This window comes from Protopterus annectens, chromosome 13.part0 (assembly GCF_019279795.1).
Source record: "Protopterus annectens isolate FY-2018-M chromosome 13.part0, PAN1.0, whole genome shotgun sequence".
Classification (NCBI taxonomy): domain Eukaryota; kingdom Metazoa; phylum Chordata; order Ceratodontiformes; family Protopteridae; genus Protopterus; species Protopterus annectens.
In genome coordinates, this window is record NC_056747.1 from 1,044,869,034 (window position 1) to 1,044,883,879 (window position 14,846).

Genomic DNA, 14,846 nt, shown 5'->3' on the forward strand with positions numbered 1-14,846 from the left:
TCAAACGGGACAACGTATTGTTATGAGGCCGCAACGCTGTCGCAGCGCTACCGCCGCAGATTTTTTTAATGATTATAACAATTATTGTGCTGGTAGGGGCTGAAGAGCTGTTTGTGGCACAACAAAAATAATAGAAATGTAATCTGCTTCTGTATTAAAACTCAATAAAGAATGAATGTCTTCTGTTTCTGGGAGAACAAAAAAAAAAAAATCAGAAAATATCTGCTTCTGAATTAAAACCCACTGAGGAATTCCTTTCATTAATGAACCTTGTTTGTCTCGTCTGAATACAACTGTTCTATGTAAACTACTCACGAAGCAATGTATGCATAACGTCACAGGGAAATCTGCATTCCCTGTCAATCATTCCACATTAGCATTTTTGCATCACCGGCCTCTGCGAAGTTTACGTTGTGTTACTATCCTCAACAAAGTTGCAAATTTAATAAAGTTATAATAATTAGTGCTGATAAGTTTGAGTCAGGGCTGAAACACTGTTGTCTGCTAAACGGCAAGTACGAGTAATGAAATAAGATTAAAACAAGCAAAACCGAGGGAATAAAACATTTGAGGAAGGACAGTAGTTATGAGAATCGAAGCAGATTGTAGGAGGGGAAATTAAAATGACGTCAAGACATTCACCACTTAGGGGGTGCAACATCGGGTTCTTCGAGACAGCTAGAAATCAGACTTCTGAAATCTATGTGATTTTTTTATTCAAATTATCTCAGTCCCTCTTAATCCCGATTTTTGGAAGAAAGCTGGTGAATTACACTTAATAAATTATAACAGAGTTACAGATGTTTACTTTGGAAAATGTATTAATTTGCATTTTCTTATTCTGTTAATGTCTCACGTCAATAGTACTAATATTTTAAATGTGCCTGCTTATGTTTAGATGTGTTCCTGATGATGTTGAGATTTTTCCGATTTATTGGGAACCATGATGGAAATATTAAATTAATGGCATGAGAGCACCACTATTAGCCTGATATCACAATGGTGATATTGCACTCTCTCAACAGTATAAACGCCGGTGTAAGAAATAATTTGAGCCCAAGGAAAAATATAGAGCTTGTGGAACCATTGTCTTTTAAAGCAGGCGGGGGTGGAATTAGCTGCGACACAGGAAGAATAACAACGACTTTTACAGGAACGAGTTGCTACAGTAACGATAAGGTAGAGGATATATTACATGGTGGGTATACGCAATGTAGTTCCTATTAGATGAGCAATCTCGGGGCCTCTTGTGGGTTGTGAGTGCCCGAGCGCTACAGTATGGGCAAAATTGGGCACAACTTACATCCGGTACTCCTGGTGGTCATTGTAGTAGTCGGTGGCTTTGTAACCTCTGTGCTGGGGTCGCATGGGGATAGGGAACCAGTCTATAAAGACTGTGTAAAACGATGCGATGAGAGAAACTGTTCGGGGGCAAGACTGCAGGCTTTCCAAACTCAACAGCCCGTCTACATGAGTATTACAGGTATTATTTACTTCAGAATTGTAAAATCAGAAGTTAAAAGGTGATGAGAGTGATCGGTAATATTTGTCGGCGCTTGGTTGACCACTGTGTGTTACCTTATTGCTTGTATATTAGGACACCAACCAGTTTTCATCTTTTATCACAGTTGCTCAGACAATGCTATCCTGCCTAAAGAGGGCAGGTAGCAACCCTAAGGTGCGGTGAATTGGAAAAGTACAGAAAGAGCAGTCTGTAACCGCATTTGAACGATGCACAGGTGCATGCCGCTAAACTGCCCCATAACTGTCACAGAAGTCTGACTTCAACTCAATTTTTTTCTCCTTACCTCTTGAGATTGGTGATTTCTGCAAAAGTTGGTGCATTACAGTCGGCAAATAATGATAGTTTTTAAAGTTGTGTACTCGTTTTGTTTCAGGCAACGCACCTTAATTCAGACCCTCATGTCCCATCAGCTTTTCAAGTCAGTTGTTCCTGATTTGGGACTTTTGTGTTGGATTATTTTTGGCTTTTGTCCCTGATTCTTGAGATTCAAGAGGTTGATTGCCACGCAAAGGTTGTCTGGTAATGAGTGTTTCCTAGATGAAGACCTCATGTCCTTCCAGGTGCTACGCAAAGGTTGTCTGGTAATGAATGTTTCCTAGATGAAGACCTCATGTCCTTCCTCTCCCCTGGCCGCATACCTCTCAACTGTTTAGATTTTCGCAGAATGGCCCGATTATTTGCCTCATATTTTTGGCCTGTGCCTTATAAAAGTTGTGTTTTTCTGATAAGTCACCGAGGAGTGAAACCACTAAAGATAGACATTGCGTTTTTTCAGACTTCATATCCTTCAGAAAATGCAACTTTCTAAGTTTGTAAGAGCAATATTTAAAATCTGCCTTTAAATTTGGGCCTTTGTTCCCCAGGTTATTTTAGGCTTTGCACAGATCTTTTCCACTAAAATGTTGAGAGGTATGCCTCTACCCCCAAAATGGTATGAAGGGCTTGCTGCAGATATATTTCTAAAAATCTGTACTGAGTTTTTTAAAGTACCATTTTATGATGTACAAGTAATTTAATCAAGAGCGAACAACAAATCTTTATTTCACTTGTATTCAGATTTTCATGTAAACTTGTTTGCACTGCTTGCCACTTATTTTGTTAATATGCAATGCTACTGTTGTCACATGTATCGGATACCAGATCTGTTTGGTAGTCACCAGAAGTGATCATTTTCAGATACTTTTGTTGTGCTTTTACAACTGCCTTTTGACCACTGGTCTGTGTGTGGTAGAGGCAGATCTCTCATATTTTGAGGGGCTATTACTATTTTCATGTTTTTTTAGGATGTTCCTGTGTTTATAGATATATCTCTTATCTTCAGGCTTGATTTACCTTTCATGTAATTTTCTGAATCTCTGTTATCATGTGATTTTTGAAGTTGAGTAGTACACAGAAAACCACACTACAAGACTAGCGTACTAGTGGCAACATTAATTTTAAAGAAAGAAGACGTGATGTGCATCTTACAACTCCCTTCTGAAAAATGAAGGCCTTTGTGTGGTGAAATTTTATGTGATAATAGAGAAGACTAGACATGAGCGTAAGTAGCTAGTGTGTGTGAATATGAATGTGAGTTATGCTCAGGTCATTGTTATCCAATATTGTATAACACTCAAACCTCTTGCCTCCAGAAACAATGAAATATTAATACTATTATCTTGAAAAGCTGACGTATTGCCGTTATCCAGTAAGTATAATCCGCCACCTTTTCTCCCAGAGAAGTAATTAGGAGAGACAGCAATATTTTGAGACAAACCCAAAACACAGAGACAGTGTTTCGGTTCAGTGTTTTCCATTTTCACCAAATTTTGCAGTACAATTCATTAAAGTCTACAGATTTTACACTCACTCTGATGATGTTCAAGTATTTTATCATCAGTTTTGTATTTCTGTGTTTTTTTAACATATGTTTCCAAGTAGTATTCCACATTCTTACTGGAAATTGTACTATTTGATATTCACATTTCTTTACAGTAGAAGATGTACTTTTAGCTGGAAGGTTCTATTTATCAGGGGCCTTTGTACCTATTTTCAATGCCTGCAGGTTGAGGGGTGTGGGAAGAGGCATGCATTTTTTACTGTAGGCAGTATAGTCTTGGACAGGGAATATCGAATTGTTACCCTCTCCCCATAAAAAAGGGTTGCTTTATATGTTGGTTGACTTTCTGTTGTTGACCTTATACTTTCTGTGTTAGAATTCCAGTGGGACTGTAAGCTGCTGTTGGGGGTTTCATCAAAAGAAGGTAGTGTTGATATTGATTTGCTCACCATCACTGCAACTTGGATGTCTGTGTGTTTTGTGAAACATGGATGTAAACCAGGTGTTGCAGGTAAACTGAAGTATATGTCACTTGTAGCTTCACTAATGGCATAGAAAAACAGAAGTATTTACAGGTGAAGTAAACCATGTCAAAAGTGCAGTTTTACAAAAGGTGAATTAATACAATGACCTTCCTAAAATAAGGACTTGTCTGGGGGGGGGGGGGGGGGGTTACTGCAAGCCAGTTTCATTAATTCACTTATTCACTATTTTCCAATATCCTCTTTACAGTGGTCATGACTGCTTTGTCATTCCTGGTATGGAACCAGTCCTATAAGGGATAACATGTCATCACAGGTTGTGAACACACACAAACTAATACTCATTCAGACAGCATACAACTTCAAGCAATTTGAAGGATCACCAGTTCACAGGGAAGTACTAGGTTAGCTGCCCTTGTGGGCCATTTTAAGCCTAGCAAATTTCACTTTTTATTCTCAAATTACTTCAAGCAATTTGAAGGATCACCAGTTCACAGGGAAGTACTAGGTTAGCGGCCCTTGTGGGCCATTTTAAGCCTAGCAAATTTCACTTTTTATTCTCAAATTAACATATTCTATTTGGTTAGAGACTGGCCTTACCCATCCCATCGTCGGTTACTATATAGTCCTCCTAAGAGATGTTTATCATTTCACGTGTAGGTATGTTTTTGGGATGTTGGAGAAAACTAGAATCTCCTGTTTTAAAAAAATAAATAAGTAAATAAAAAACATTGTTTGCACAGGGAGGATATTCAGATTCTAAACAAGACAGTAGAGAAATCCTAAAGTCTTCATACCTGCTCAGGCTGCTGGTTTGGTCAAATTTTTATTCCTTAGAACTTCAGAAGGGAACTGTTTCACTTTAAAACACTTCTGTAGAGTAAGTGATTGAGTAGGTTCTTAAATGTACAAGTCATAATCACAAGGACATTACCCTACAATGAAATTATTACTGACTCGTTTGTCATAATGTTTTTAAGTAACATTACAAACTTACTAACAAAATACAGGTTTAGAAAATGTTAAATGTTACCATGGAGGATCTAAATTCATATTTTTGTAGTACAAAGTATCAGATTTTAAAATAAAATTTACTCAAAGCTCATTCAAAGCATCCACAATATTACTGATACTTGGTAAAGGATGTATACCCAAAACTAAACATTTGAAATAATTTGGTCTGTCATATCAGACTTGTCAGGCTAATGGGGCAATAGTTCCCAGGGTCTGTAGTTGCACCTCCTTTGTGGAGAGGGATGATTGTAGCAGTCCGCCATTCGATAAGGACAAAGCCTGACATGAGGCTGTGATTGAACAGGGCACATAGGTGAGGTGCCAGTTCACTCTCTAGTTCATGTAAAACACAGCCAGAGATATTGTCATGTCCCATTGAAGATGTATTCTTGGCCTTGGACAGTGGTGTTTTAACCTGTGCAGAATGTATCATCTTTTTGAATCTCTAAACACTGTATTTATGTATTTGCTTATTGACACTGACTTGATAAGAGCCCATTTTCAGCAGTGGCCCAGGGAGAAAATCTTCAAAGTATTACAGAACATTAAAAACAGTAATTTTACAGTTTTAAAAATAATACAAAATGACTACAGTTTAAATAATTATAACAAATTAGGCATAATATGAAAATGGTTAAGAATAAATGCAGGTTATATGATGATAATTTAATTAGAGACATTTTAGCCTGTTTATGGAGAAATTAAAGGTAAGTTAGTATTATGCAAACAGGAATTACAGTACAGGAGAGAATATTTAGAGAGAGCCAAAGGAGGGAAATTGATTGAAGTAAGTTAAGAAGAGAGAGTAAGGAGGTATAAGGTATGAATAGGTATTTGTTCACATTTAGTGATATAGTTTATCTGGGTGTTGAGCAAGAACAGAACCAGCTTTTGGCTAGGGAGTCTATGATTTTGAAGCATGAGAGCAAGGGTATTGGCCTGATGGATAGAGATAAGGAGTTCCAGGCCTTAGCAACACAGTACAACAGACAATGCCAAGCAGATTTGATAAGATTGTGGACAGAAAGGAGTTTTTGGTACTGGATCATAATGAGCATCTGGGGACCAAATGTTGGGCAAGCAGATGGATTCTGGATAATTTTGTATGTGGTAGGAGGTTTGCTCAGGTTTTGAATTTTGTGATGAAGGCTAGTAAGGATGGGATACCGTAAAGAAGTATGGGAAGAGGATAAGTAGTGGCAAGTGTCGTTTTTTTTGCATTGGTGAAAATGTTTTTGGCTCTATAAAACATTCTTAGTATCTCGTACATTCATGCGTTCCAAAAATTTCTTCATCCTTTTGCCTGAATACCAATTACATATGTTTTATTGGTCCATTATACCATTTGGACTTTGCAAAAGGTAACGTGTACAATCATATTTGAATGACTAATAAAATACTCAGCCTTTTTAAATTTATAATCACCTCTTTTTATGTACAAGTCTGCATACATTGAAAAAATATTTTTGAAATGTATATGAAATACAATCTTTTTGCCCCTGTGCCTACAAACCATCAAGCTTCCTGCTTCAAACTAGAGCCCATTCATTCCATGGTGGTAGGGACCACTACTAGATCCACTAGGATGAGAGCCATCTTTCTGATGGCCATGAAGAGATGTTTTGCGTTTTTGCTGACATCCTAGCATTGAGGACTTCTCATCACAAGTGCATGCTTTTGTACACATTCATTGAAGGGTGCCACCAGTTTGCAGCTTAGTGGACTGCTTGCACACCTCCAAGTCGAAGGTCTACACCTTTCCCCCAAACAGTTGCTTCAACCTGTGTCTTGGTCTACTCCTCTAGAACAGATACACGCATACTCTCTTTCAGCTCCAAGTGCCTGAGCTGGTAATTGAACTCTTGTTACTTGGGCTGTAGTCAGGGATTTTGTCCTCCTATGTCACTGAGCTGATGTCATACATTCCAGAATTAATTTCAGCTGTTTACTTGAACGGAGTTATCAGATATATTTTCACCATTACATTTTTTTGAGAGAAATATTGGTCTAAATGTTAACGTTCTTCATGCTGATTAGTGCTGCAGTATTCTTGGCTATGTGGGTTTTATCTTGCCAAGGATATAGCTGGATAGCTTCCAAAGTTTCAGGGCACCATCCATGGGCCCAAACTGTCATGCAGATCAAGGTGAGTTGACTAAAAGGCACGTTTGGGTGCCAAGCCCTTCAGAACTTTACTGCCACTAAAATGTACCCTCCTCTGAGGCTTTCAAGTCTCAGTGGTTTGCTTATGCTGCTCCTTTGCTTGGAGTGCGAGAACCAATTCCCCTTTCTCTGATGGGAAAGGGGTTTTATTCAAAGATTTTTTTTGTGTCCAAGAAAGAAAATGCTTGGAGACCAGTCCTGGATCTTTCTCTCCTAAACCTGTTTGTGATAGTGGCCAGGTTTAAAACTGTGCCACTTCACAACCTGTTAACTCTTCTTCCTCATTCAAGATTCTTAGTAACACTAGATTTAAAAGATGCTTATCACATTCCTACTTCTCCAGACTTCAGGCATTTCTTAAGATTTTGTATACAGACAATACCAATGTCTTGTGGTAAATCAACAAACAGGAGGTGAAAGATTGTACTTCCTCTGCAGACTAGCTATGCTAGCTTGGGGTATATCTTCACAGCATAATCTCACTCTGCAGGCATCCTTCATTCCACCAGAGCAAAGTTGTGTGGCAGATAAGCTGAGCAGGACAAGGGCAATCCTTCATGAATGAAAACTAGATTGGGGACCTTCCAATATTTGATCCACCTGTAGGGAGTTTCTCGAGTAGACCTCTTTGCCTCCTCTGTAAACTTTTAGTTGACAAGATTTTATTCTAGAGCTCTAAGCAGAAAGCCTGGAATATAGATGCCTTCTTTTTCATGGACAGGAATGTTCATGTATGCTTTTCCACCCTTTATTCTAATGTTCAGGGTACTTCTGAAGATTCAGAAAGGTTCCCCCAAGATCATTATAGTGCCTCCCTTCTGGCCCAGCCAGCAGTGGTTCTCCCTCCATTCATTTGGAAATGGCCAAGTGCAATTACCACAAGCTTTCTCCCAGACTGGATCTTCTTTCACAAGAACATGTATGTTGGATACACCCTGATACCAATCAACTTCAGTTGACTGCTTGGTTGATGGGGGCTCAATTTCTTGTAGGTGCCTGTTTACTGAGTATGTGCAGCTAATGGAGACAAGAAAGCATGCTACTAGAAAGTCATGTAAGCAAATGGAAAATGTTTTTCTAGTTGGTGCCAGCAGCATTAACAGCACCTATTCAGGGCTAGTTTTCTCTCTTTTTTTTTATAATATTTGTGTGAGTTACTATCCTATGGCCTTTCTTGCTCCTCTGTCAAGGTTCATTCATAGGCCATTTCACTATGTCTGACCATGTATCCTCTTTTTTCGATCCATTCTCATGTCAAAATGTCCTTAAGCAGTTTTGCATAAGAGGCCTCCAGGACAACTGGTGAATCCCTCCTTGGGATCTTAATTTTGTGTTAGAGAAGCTAATACTTGTTCCATTTGAACCAGTTGACCCGGCTGATGATAGATTTTTGACGTGGAAAACAGTGTTATCTGATTTCTCTGACCTTCGCATGAAGGGTATATGTGCTACAAGCTCTTGTGGTGAGTCAACCCTATTTTGTTTTCCACAGGGACAGAGTTTCTTTGAGAAGTAATCCTTCTTTCATACTGAAAGTGGTGTCTGAGTTTACTTTAAGCCAAGCTTTCCACCTCCCCGTTTTCTTTCCTTAACATGAACACAGAAATGAGGGAGAAAGGTTACTCCCTACGTTGGATGTCCATAGGCAACTCTGTTACTGTCTTGACAATTAAATATTTTTGATCTTCAGATCAGTTGTTCTTTTTTGTGAAATTAAGAATAAGGAACAATCTGTGTCAAAACAGAGCATTTCCAAATGGTTGTCTAAGGCTATTACCTTTTGTTATACTCACCACAACAAAACTATTGCAGGCAAGGTCAAGACCCACTTTACCAGGGCCTTGGCTTTGTCTATGGCTTTTTCATAGTTAAACACATTGACCATTATACCAACCTTCTACCAGAAAGGAGTAGATTTAGAAGTATTCTAGAAGTTGCAACTTGGTCCTTGTACATTGTAAGCTTGATCCCTTCTCTGGTCCATGCAAAATCTGATGTAGACCTATTTTCCAGGGGCTCCTGGTCTCTTCTCCTTCCACCTGTCAAATGTAAGCTAGGGTAGTCTAGCCATATAGCCGAGGCTACTGTAGCAGTGATCATTATGATGAACACAATACGGTTGTGTAAGTAAACTTATAGCAGTAGATGTTCAAATGATCACTGCTGCAATAGCCATTCCTTCCATACCACTTGTTTTTTGGTGTTTTGTATGTCATGGTGTGGTGGTGTTTTTTTTCCCCTTCCTAACATTGACTTTTGTAGGCTCAGCCTCCCACTCTCATGTTGGCAGGAAAGCTCTGAAGGGCTTGGCACCCAGATTTGCCTTTTAGTCAGCTCAGCTTGAGCTGCTTGACCTTTTGGGTGTATTGAAGCTCCCTGAAGTTTTGGAAGCTGGCCAGCTGTTTTATCCATGGCGAGATTTAACCCATATAGCTTAAGGCTACCGCAGTAGTAATTGTTTGAAATTCTGCTATTAAGGTAAGTTTACTCACGCAACTGTACTGTATTCTTTAATTTTCTTCCATAAATAATCGGTTATTTTTGATTATCTCACAGAATGTCCCAAGAACGTGGTTTATTTAATAATTCAGTCCTCCTACACTGCAGTTTACACAAACGTTCTCTCACCTGTTCAACTGCCTGATGCCTTCTCCTTTATTAAGATATTCAAAGGTGTAAAGTCTTTCTAGCAACTTCTTAGAAACATTAGTGGGAAGCTATCCCCTCACAGACATAATCTTTAGTCTTCTGTCTTTTTGCATGTAAATGTTCACCAACAAGCTGAGACTGAAGTGTTGTGGACAGGCACTCTTTCTATGTATTAACACGTTGGCTGCTGTTTTCTTAATTTTCCTTTTACATTTTTCCATGTGACACCCTTTAGGGTCACATCTAAAAACTGCTGGACTAGCTGTTATTTCATATAGAAAGATAAGGCTTCATAGTTTATGAGCTGACTCAGATACATTGTACAGATGCAACTTATGGGGAAAAAAGTTTGTGTAACATAAATACATAATCACCTGACTTTCAAAAAAGCATTACCATGCATGTTGTCTGTTTAAAAGCCTGATGAAAAATATTCAAGTAAGGGGGGGCAAGTGGTGCCTCCGTTGCTGTATCTTTCCTCTGTGGAAGCAGTTTATTTTCAAACAGAAATAATTTGTGTTAGAAAAAAGTGATAGTGCAAAAATGTAGGAGGCACAAATACCTCCTGCCCCCAAATATGTGATACATTGAAGAGTGAAGATCCTTCACATCCAAAGTCAGTATTAGTCGTCTTTCTGAATAATTCTTAAGATTTTCAATTGTATTTTGGGTATCTATAATTTTATGTTTACATTACAACACATGACTAATAATTACATATCTTCATTTTCTTGAAATCTCTTTCTCGGGTATGATTAGCTGTCTTGAAGGGTTCAACCAATTGAAGGTAAATTGCTTCCACAGGGTGTATTTTGAGTGCATGCAGATTCCACAAAGAAAGCAGCTGAGCTGAGAGTTTAACTGTAGAGCCTAACATTGCGAGTCAGCAATCAGATTATTGACAGTACTGTGAAATTAACTGTTTCGTGCCACAGATATTTGATAGAATTCAGTAGATGCTCAATTGTTTTGAAGTACACTTGTTTGTTTGAAGAGATTTCCTATAAACATATTTATTGCTAAGATTTGTACTGCACAAAAGACTAGCAATTCATGTCCAAGTGATAAGTCAGAAAATGCTGTTATGTTCTTGTATGTATTTTTTTGTCACACACTTTTCAGCTATTTGTTCTGCCCAATTGCCTGAATATTTAAAAAAAATATCATAACATTCTATTTTAGCACATTCACTTTGTCAGTAGAAGTTTGACATTGTGTTAGTGCTCCTGCTATAGGGGCTGCATTTATTCTTAAGTTCAAATGCTGTAAACAACCTGTTACTGTAATATTTTCAGTAATGTTAGCTTTGTGCAGATTGAGCCTGTGAGACATTGGACAGTATTGTTATAGCATGTTAAAAGCAAACCAAGACTTGCTAGAAGATCATTCCTTAACATGAAGAATGATTATCCCCTACCTGTTTTTATGTTACGGAGACATGTATTTATTTGTTAGTTTACCTGTTTGTCTCTCTTAAACAAAATAATCCTGGCAGCACCCTTTAATAAGGGAGGTCAGGGGAGAAAAGCTGCGTAATAAAGGAGCATAATGAATAATTTGTTACCTTGAAATGTATGGGGGCCAAAGACAATAGCTCATACATTTAAGCATGAATCTTGTTGCACTGAGTACACGTAAGCTGTACCAAGAGCTGGAATTTGTAAACAATGTGTAGACATTCAAAGAATTGTTGTCGTCCCCCCAATAGCAGGAGGCAAGGTTGCTCCAACTATGTGAGACTGTTTATTATGTAATCGTTGCTCTTTCTCTGTAAACTCATGTCTTTGGGGAGCATGAATACTTAATCTGTGAGCTCTTACACATTGCTACAGTAAGTAGCAAATGAGTTACTGCTGTGGAACCAACTCAAACAAATACCAGTTGTGCAGTTCAAGATCTAGCAAATAGAGCTCAAGCAAGTCAAGTTATTTATTTATTTATTTTTTTTGTTTTGTTTTTCATTAAAGAGAATAAGAAAACATTTTGAATTTACATTTACAATTGAAAAACGAAATATGGTAAACTATATACAAAATTTACAGAGGCTTTAAACAATATATTAGAAAGTAGCAAATTATATGCATATATAAAGAAGGGCATATAAGATTCAACAATCCAAATTCCAAGTTAATTAGTTGATTGAGAGTAGATCTGAATTAATTGTCTTAATAAGGGATAAAACCTTCTTCCAAGGATTATTAGTCCATTTTTTGGGAAAAATTCTTAATTCTTTAGCTTGTATTTCCGTTGATGCTACTTTATCCAGCAAAGTCATGAATTGTCTTCAAAAGTTGGAATGGAAGGTGATTTCCATTTTCTCGTAATACATTTTCTGGCAACTGCCAATATTGACCAAAGAATATATTTATTATTATTTATTCAATATAACAAAATCAGTTACATTCAAAAAAATTAAAGATTTTGATAAATTGAAGGAATCACTGAAAATAGTTTGAAGAAATTTAGCAACATCTTCCCAAAATTTCCTTATATGAGAGCATTCTTAAAAAATATGAGACCAATCAGCTTTACAAATTATTGAACATCTCCAACATTTCTCTTTCTTAGAGATATTAAATTTAGCAATTTTATTTGCAGTGTAAAAGGCTCTATGTAAAAATTTCCAAGAAAAAAAATCTTCCGAACCTGCATATTAGAAGTTAATTTAATAGAAAGTAAAAGATTAGCTTTATTTTCATATGTTAGAGACAACGTAAAATCCTTAGTAATAAAGTCCCAAATTTTCTGATTAGGGATAGATTTGTAATTAATAATAATTTTATAAAGTTTTAATATTACATTTTTTCCAAGTGCATTCTTCTTGTAATGTTCAGTGTATAAGAGCTATAAATATGGGCAAAGAATTAAAAAAAGAGGTTTCTTTTTTTTTCCATAATCATTTTTTAAAAAAAAGAGGTTTCTATTGTTCTGCATAAATCTCGAGTGAATGGAATTAAACTTGTAAGGGCTAACCAATCTGTTTTAGGTAAATTAAATCTAGGGTAACTAAATTGATTTATGCAATGATACCAACAAGAACATTTTTTCTCTTCCCATTTACTAAGAATATCCATATTAATGTCATTGAAGTTTTTTGTGATTTTTGAAAGGATATAGTAACTGTATCCACAATTTAATATCAATATTATTATTAACAAAACTTCTAAAAGTATTATAAATAGTTTATATAATTTAGGTTAGTGAGTTTAGTAGTATTATACTGTAAATTAATACAAAGTACATACCAAATCGTATTACTTAGATCATTAAATTGTAATTTTTTTATTAATTTATTTTCATTTAGTATAATGACTGCCTGTAAGGATTTCCAAGCTGAAGAGTAGTTTGGATTAATCCAAAGATTAGCAGCTTTAATATATGACTCTATATCTGGAAAATTTATTCCCGCTAACTCCCATGGTCTAATATGATTTGATAGGTCTGTTCTATTTTTTGGGTGCCATAAGAATTTTAATAAAATTGTATTTATTGCTTTTAAAGTATTTTTATTGGGTAGTATAGGAATAGATAAAGCAATGTAATTTATTTTGGGTAACAATCATTTTAATTTAATTCTAATCTGTCTTTAAAATTTTAAATGTAAATTATTCCATTTCTCTGTAAGATCTTTTATTATTTTTACAATGTTATTATAATTAGTATTTAAAGTTAAGTCAAGATTTTCCCATATTTCAACTCCTATATATTTTAAAGAAGAGACCCGTTTCCAATAATTTCATTTGTATTCAATTTAATGTTATCATTACTTTTTTATTTAAAATTATATGTTTAGATTTTAGAACTGCTAATTTTTAATCCTGAAATACAATACAATGTTTTAATTAATAGATCTAATTCTTGTAAAGACTCTTGTGAATTTTTTTACGTAAGTAGAATATCATCTGCAAATAACATTTATCTTAGAATCAAATTTATTAATTATACTAAATTCTTTACTTTTAGGATTAGATTGTATTGTCAGAGAAAGGTTCTACTGCTAGAGCAAATAAGATTGGGGACATTGGGCACCCTTGTCTAGTACCCTCTGTTATTTCAACAGATTCAGATACTAATGGACCTAATTTTACATAGGCTAAATTATTATTATAGGTATGTTTAATAAAATAAATAAATTGGATGGGAAACTTATATAGTTCAAGTGTTTTAAAGAGAAAATCCCAATTTAGTGAATCAAACACTTTCTCAGTATTAAGGGCAATTATGAGAGCTTCTTGGTTTTCTCTATTCAAAATATCTGTGGTGGTTATAACTCTTTGTATATTATCTTGAGTATGTCTGTTATATATAAAACCCATTTGATCTTCAGTGATAAGTTGCGTTAGTGATTTCTTGAATCTATTAACTAAAATAGACATTAAGATTTTATAATCATTATTGATCAGATACATTGGCCTATATGAACTGCATAAATGAGAATCTTGGGGTAGTTAATGAATATTTCCTTGAAGGTGGAATTATACCTTGCAAGTATGACTCATTTAGAGCCTTATGTAAAACTGATACTGCTGAGTGTGGTAGAGGTTTATAAATCTCATTAATAATGCCATCTATTCCTGGTGATTTATTGCTTTTACTTTAATTTTTTCATTAATTTCTTTTAAGGAAATTATTTTTTGAATTTCACTTACTAAGTTTTCTGGTAGGCTTTTTATTCTAGAAAGGTCCAAATCCTTATCTGAAACTTTATATTGACATTTTTTGTTTTTGTATTGTTCTGAAAAGTGAAACCTAAAGGCATCTAAAACATGCCATATATCAGACACTTTATTGTTTCTTCCTTCAAGAAACACACTCACAATAGTGTTTTCAGTAGAGTGTCTTTTAATTATTAATGCTAGATTATGCATATACTTTGGAGAAACCGATAAAGACTTTAATTTTAATTTTTCTAAAGCTAAATTAGTTTTGTGGGTTAGAATATCATTATATTTTTTATTTAAGGAATCAATTTTTCTTAATTAATATGATGTTTTTGTAAATTAGATAGTTCAGACTCCCATTCCTTTGTTTTATTATTAATAAACCATGTAATAATTATGCCATATAAATAAGCTTTCAAGGACTCCCAGATAATTACTATGTTTACTTCACTATTTAGGTTTGTATCCAAGAACAAAATTATTTTTGAATCTAACCAAGGTTTAAACTGTTTTAATTTGGTAATATAGGCTGG

General features: G+C 35.6%; 1 protein-coding gene across 1 annotated transcript in view; it reads left to right on the forward strand.

The window, feature by feature from the left end:
- Positions 1 to 670: 670 nt before the first annotated feature.
- PGAP3 (post-GPI attachment to proteins phospholipase 3) overlaps positions 671 to 14,846 on the forward strand; it is a 571,410-nt gene continuing 557,234 nt past the window's right edge. The window contains exon 1 of the mRNA XM_044055039.1: positions 671 to 1,483. Coding sequence (XP_043910974.1) covers positions 1,279 to 1,483 — 205 coding nt within the window. The 5' untranslated portion in view covers positions 671 to 1,278. The remainder of the gene's footprint in view (positions 1,484 to 14,846) is intronic.